The 6,911-nt window shown below is 39.1% G+C and overlaps 1 protein-coding gene across 1 annotated transcript in view; it reads right to left on the bottom strand.

The window, feature by feature from the left end:
- The window catches only part of LOC106474262 (juvenile hormone acid O-methyltransferase-like), a 7,018-nt gene extending 525 nt beyond the window's left edge, over positions 1–6,493 (bottom strand). The window contains exons 1-3 of the mRNA XM_022402598.1: positions 5,886–6,493; positions 4,447–4,657; positions 1,911–2,058 (exon numbers count right to left, since the gene is read on the bottom strand). Coding sequence (XP_022258306.1) covers positions 1,911–2,058; positions 4,447–4,657; positions 5,886–6,181 — 655 coding nt within the window. The 5' untranslated portion in view covers positions 6,182–6,493. The remainder of the gene's footprint in view (positions 1–1,910; positions 2,059–4,446; positions 4,658–5,885) is intronic.
- Between the last annotated feature and the right edge of the window lie 418 nt (positions 6,494–6,911).

Genomic DNA, 6,911 nt, shown 5'->3' on the forward strand with positions numbered 1-6,911 from the left:
CTTCCCTCTAGTCTTACACGGCTAAATTATGGACGGCTAGCGCAGATAGCCCTCGTTTAGCTTTGCGCGAAGTTCAAAACAAACCAACCAAACTTAAAATTTTAATATTCATTTGAATACTACAGATAACAAAAGAAATGAAGCAATGTATTTCAATTATTTATTTTTAAAACAAAGAGAATGTGAATCCTTTTTTTTTTGTAAACTTCAAGATCACGCTTCACTAGTTAATAGACATCTAATACTCATTTTAAAAAATAGACAAAACGAACGAAATGTGTGTGTATCAATTCCCGATTGTGTAAATAAAGTGAAAATAGTTGATTTTATGAACACTAGGATGAAAATTTACAGTTCAGAGACATCTTGATATTCGTTATTGAAGGCCTAAAAAATAGCACCGAGTGGGACAAAATGTTTTTGTAAAGAAATTGGTTTCATCTACGTGCGGCTTATCTCAGTAAGTGTTAAGATAACAGAGTAATTCCATTACTGTAACAGGTGGGCATATCCTGAGCCCATAATTGAGCAGAAAAACAAGCAATAATAAAATCAATTAATTTCAGATTTATAAAGAAAATTTCCTTAGATAAGGATGAGTCTTCATGGTAATAGCCTCTACCAGTATTTCAGCACTAAGTCTGATGGCTCATACCGCAAAAAAACGGGTTTTGATACTCGTTGTGGGCACAGCACAGATAGCCCATTTAGCAGTTTTGTGATTAACAACAATAACAAAAAAGCAATAACTAATAATGGTAATATGGGAAACTAGAAGCCCTCTGGTGGCTCAGCACTTAAGGTCGAGGGCTTATGACGGTTAAATTTTGTGTTCGATTCCTGCGATAGTCTCAGCATAGATAGCCAATTTTGTAGCTTCGTCTTTAACAAAAAGCAAATAATGAACGTAGGAGCGATTGGTATGGTACATCCACCTATCGACAAGATACACGGAATTCAGTTTCTCTCGAAATAACAATAATAATGATGTCTGGTTTAACCCGATTCACAATCACCCTATTAATTATTCACCAGTATTTTTGTTATATATATATATATATATATACATTTTGTGGATCCGGATGAGTATGGTGACACATTCTCCGTGTACGGGATGTCAACCCCTGGCTAACAGCTTACACGGGATGTCAACAGCACGTACCCCTGGATAACAGCTGGGTAAAGTTTTTGCTGGAGGACACGAAAACACGTACCAGCCTCGAACTCACAATCATCCAACTACGAGTCCAAAGCGCGAAGTCACAAAACGATGCTGTCTTCCAGTGTTTGAATTTAACACCTTCACGTACACACGTGGAGACCAAATGATGAGAGTGAGACATCTGTCTGCAATGTAGAGAACCTCAAGCTGTATGATCACAAATTGACAATAAAACCTCCAAACGTCTTCTAGCTATTGGTAAAAGTTGAATCATAGAACAGTTACATACTAGATGTACTTCCGCAGGGTTCTCGAAAATGTTCTGTTTTAAGCGTAAATAAAACCAAAATTAAAAGTATCATATATTCTTAATTCTTACTTTTCAGATTTACTTGTAATGTTGTGTTGTAACCTACAGAGTGCATAATTCTTCTCGTGATTCATGGCTTGCGCAGGTTTTACTGACGTCACGACAATAGAAATTGCAATGTTAAGCGTCCCTTATGTGAAGTCATTTTAGCGTCTACTGACTGCTGACTGATAGATAACACACTACTTTACAGTGGTATGAGTAGTTAAAACAGGTGGACCCTCTAGGTGGCCTTTGGCCCCTTTTGGGGAAACAAATAAACACAGTACTGGAGCGACACACGACGGATAATTGTTTCTAAATTTAAATGGCGCATTACTGTAGGTAATTTTGTCAGAAATGGCGGATTAGGGCTACTGAAAAAGAAAATACTCTTACTTTTGAATTTGCTCGGGCCAGGGAATCCGAACGTCAGAGACTCCACCGATATGTCGTTGATTGCAAATCCGCATTTAGAGGCAAGTGTTTTGTATTCGGTTTCGATTTCTTGCCAGTAGTGCATGGGAGTGATGAAGTTCTTCCAATCCTGAAAATATACAGTGAATAAATTTCAAGTCAATAAACTAAGTAAGAAAATGGTTTAAATTGTTTATTTTAGCCTCACCCCCCCCAAAAAAAACAAATCCCATTATTTTAGCCTCCCCCCAAAAATCCCAATTCGTCAGCGTGCCCGGACTTTGAAACCTGTGATACCTTTTGCGTGTCCCTCTGCAGTAAAAACACGCTCCGCACTTTGGGTAAGTGGTTCCACTAAGAATGCTCAAGAGTTGGCAGTAGGTACTGTTGACTATCTGCCTTTTTTCTAGCTCACCAGGTCAAACTTAAGGACTGTGATTGGTCATTATCGGGATGATTCTTTTGTTGTATCTAATGGCATAAATTTTAAATAGGAAATATTGAACTTAATATTTTATTATAGGCGGACCTTTAGCAAGTACCGAGACCCCAAGCAACTGGATAATCAGATGGCAGGATAGTAGAGGGTACAGAGGGCTTGTTTGTTTCTTATTAAGTACAGCACTACATAATGGACTATCTGCTGTGTCTACCACAGGGAATCGAACCCCGGGTTTTGGGGTTATAAGTCCGTAGATAAGCACAAAGTTTCACAACGGAACTATATGTGTTGTTTCCACTGCGGATATCGAATCCCGAGTTTTAGCTCTGTAAATCCTCAGACTAACCGCAGTAGTTCAATGACTTTATTCAATTTCGGTTTCAACCTACTTATTAATAAACTCCCTTCAATTCGAAGTTTTATCTTATCACGATAAACTTAAAATGAGTTTAATTCGGTGGTAAATTAGAGTTATTTGTTACACGTGATTTTATAGTTGAAGACTTTGGGTTTGAATTTCGCGTAAATATGCACGAGAGCTATCTGTGTTTGTTTGTTTTTGAATTTTGCTCAAAGCTACACGAGGGCTATCTGCGCTAGCCGTCCCTAATTTAGCAGTGTAAGACTAGAGGGAAGGCAGCTAGTCATCACCACCCACCGCCATCTTTTGGGCTACTCTTTTACCAACGAATAGTGGGATTGACCGTCACATTATAACACCCCCACGGCTGAAAGGGCGAGCATGTTTGGTGTGACAGGGATTCGAACCCGCGACCCTCAGATTGCGAGTCGAGTGCCTTAACCACCTGGCCATGCCGGGCCGAGCTATCTGTGATAGCCTTCCCAAATTTAACAGTGATAGATTAAAGGGGATGCAGCTAGTCAACATCATCCACCACCAACTCTTTGGTTACTCTTTTACCAACGAATAATGGAATTGTCCGATACATTATAACGCCCCACGCTAGGCCTAATGTTTGTTTGTTATTTTTTAATTTCGCATAAAGCTACTCGAGGGTCATCTGCGTCAGCCGTTCCTAATTTAACAATGATAGACTAGAGAAAAAGCAGCTAGACAACAACACCCACCGCCAACTCTTGGGCTACTCTTTTACCAACCAGACGTGAGAGCGACAAAAACAGAAAGGAGAAGTTTCTGTATTGCTAAAGATAGTGGAAAGGTACATGACATGTTCATATATCACATGATTAATATGCTGGGCTGTCGAACTGAAGGTTCAAGGTTTGAGCCCACGGTGTGCCAGTGAACTTATTCTGCACTTTCAGCTGTGCTTACTTTGTGAAAGTGACTGCCATGTCTGATATTTGATTAAGAGTAGCCGTGTTGGTGGTGGGTGTTGCTGATTGGCTGGTCCCTTTGGTCAACAGTTTTAAATTAGAGTGGCTTTTTCATGAATTTTAAAGGTCGTTTAGCCATGTATTGCATGAGATGTTGTTCATGCTGAAAGGGCCTGGCGATTAAAGCGCTCGACTCGTAATCTGATGGTCGCGGGTTCGAATCCTCGTCACACCGAACATGCTCACCCTTTCGTTCAGCCGTGGGGACGTTATAATGTGACGGTCAATCCAATTATTCGTTGGTAAAGATTTGTCCAAGAATTGGCTGTGGGTGGTGTTCACTAGCTGCCTTCCCTCTAATTTAGCCCGGGCATGGCCAGGTGGTTAGGGCGCTCGACTCGGAATCTGAGGGTCGCGGGTTCGAATCCCTGTCACACCAAACATGCTCGCCCTTTCAGCCGTGGGGGTGTTATAATGTGACGGTCAATCCCACTATCCGTTGGTAAAAGAGTAGCCCAAGAGTTGGCGGTGGGTGGTGATGACTAGCTGCCTTCCCTCTAGTCTTACACTGCAAAATTAGGGACAGCTGGCACACATAGCCCTCGTGTATCTTTGCGCGAAATTCAAAACAAACCAATCAAGTTGTAAGTCCAAATATTATTATTTAGCAGTTCATACATCGTGCAGTGGAAAAAGGCAGTATTTAACTAACATTTTCTCCTTCATAATTATTATTAAATATTTATTGCTAAAAATGGAAATTAAGCGGTTTCAAACCTTCATATAAGGTTCCCAAGTTGTTGACCTCGCAAGCTCTTCATAGGCCTTATACTGCGGACCCGTGGCGACGATAATAAAGCTAAATTCTCCGCCAGGGGACAGTAGATAATTCACGTTCTGAAGGACAAGCTGGTGGTCAAAAATCATGTTCAGTGAGAAGGAAGAAAATGTCTTCTGGAACTTGCTCTTCTGTTTTAAAACCAGTGCCCTGAATGTAGTAAATGTAAGGGAATACAATTCAGAATTATATTATATTTATATGGATTAGTACTGTCTATTGTATGTTTATGTAACTACTTCGCAGGGTGTGGATGGATCTGCACCAAAATTGGTTCATTGGGTCAATGCTGGGGTACATACACATTTTCAGTTTTGCATGGGCATTTTTGCGTTTTTTTAACACTACTTCGCCCCCTTTTGATGGACCTTCACCAAATTCGGCATGAAGGTTTCTTGGGTCCATGGGGAGATACATGTACACTTGCGGTTTCACATTTTGTGACTTGCAGTTTCTATGAGCGTTTTTACAATTACATATAAGGGAAGCAACTTTTCATTCCTTAGATAACCTTTCATTAATCATGAATTTATATAACTTACGTCCAGGGGACGAGTACTCCAGCTGGTAGAAAATAAATAAAAAAAAACAGATTTGTTTACACATTTAAAAACATAATATCTATACGTATTATCACCCGAATCAGAGGCGGATCACTTCTGTATAAAATGCATAGACATCTTCAAGGGTGTTTATTGAAATGAATTACACTATTGATGGTATTTTAACCTAAAACGTTATGGATCCACAAGCAGTTTGGTACATAAACAATTTTTAAAAAGCCATATAGGATGATTCTGTAGGTGATAGAGTATCTATAGTGATTTATATATGCGATTAAAGTAAATTGGGACTTTATCCGCGCCAGAAATCCATTTATTAGGTAATGCAATCGTTTTGGTATCTTATCCACGAAGTTCGACAAGCATCATGTTTAATATTACAATTTGCACTCTAGTGACACAGCGGTAAGTCTGCGGACTTACAACGCTAGAAACCGGGATTAGCTACACAATGGGCTATCTGTGCTCTGCCCACCACGGGAGTTGAAACCCGGTTTTTACCATTATAAGACTTCAGACTTACTGCTGAACTACTGGGAAAGGCTATGAAGATTTTTTACATTAGCTAATGTAAGCATTTATTTTTGCATCAAGAGCCTTAAGTCTTTTTTAACGACTTATACAGATACGTGAGTAACGTGTTAATAAAAACAAAGCACGCTGTGTGACGAAATTTTTAGATGTGATATCAATGCCCAATTTTAACGTTAACTTAGGTTATAAATTGATTATTTTTTTATGCACTTGAATTTCTAACAACTTAGAACTTTCTTCATCGAAATCCTAAATCACAGCTAGAATTATCAGTAACTTACCTATCTTTAATATCTCCTGTTTTGTACCTAATTTTCTGGTGAGGGTAGTGATTTTCTGCGAAGTTTATCATCTCTGGAAGAATGTCGATAGCGATTATTTCAGAAACCGAATCTGGACATAAAGGGAGTAAAATGTCCTTAGTTACATCTCCAGTAGCACAACCGATATCCAGAACTACGTATTCCGTGTCTGTCCAAGTCATTTTGTTCACGTGACTTGAATAAACTCTCTGAATGAGCTTTATTTGTTCGTCAAGCTTCAACTGTGAGTAGGTGCTCGCCTCGTGAGGATTCATTGATGGATGATTAACAATAGGAATGGTAATATTTCTTTAAGCAACAAAATGGTAAATCTACTTGACTTGAAGCGGTGTGTCTTACAGGTTATAAATACTACAACTAAATACCAGCACAGTCCTGTATAATGTCTTGACACAGATAGCTAGTGTTATAGGTCTCGCTTGGTGATCTTGTGCCAAGTTAAAAACAACAACAAGTGTGACTTCCAGACTTTAGTAAATGAGGCTTGCGCAGTGGCACGAGAAAACTGGTTACTGTCAGGAATCTCTTCGCGCAGTGGCACGAGAAAACTGGTTACTGTCAGGAATCTCTTCTTATCATGGTTGTCCTTGTTGGATAGGTTCCAAATTGATATAAAAGTCAATGACACATTATCAGTGAAGTTAAAGTTAATCAAAAAAATAACCATGACCTAAAAAAAACCTGTTTGTTTCTGTAAAATTGTTTACTAGTTAAACCCGTTAGTAAGATCCCCTTAGTGGCGATTATTGATGTTTTTAATCTGCGCATTTTGAGGGCACAACCATGTTCCAGGGTTGAGCTGCACTATTACTACATTACTCATAAAAAAACACACCAGTATAATATAATGCAGAAATGATGAAAGAATTACCAAAACACACAAACAACTCCACTAGTACAAGCTTGTCATTCTTGAAGAACGCATAAAAACTAGTCTGGCCCATTTCAAGCCTTTACTACTTGTTGTTAAACAACTCTGTACAA

Source organism: Limulus polyphemus, unplaced genomic scaffold (genome assembly GCF_000517525.1).
Source record: "Limulus polyphemus unplaced genomic scaffold, Limulus_polyphemus-2.1.2 Scaffold7001, whole genome shotgun sequence".
NCBI classification, from domain to species: domain Eukaryota; kingdom Metazoa; phylum Arthropoda; class Merostomata; order Xiphosura; family Limulidae; genus Limulus; species Limulus polyphemus.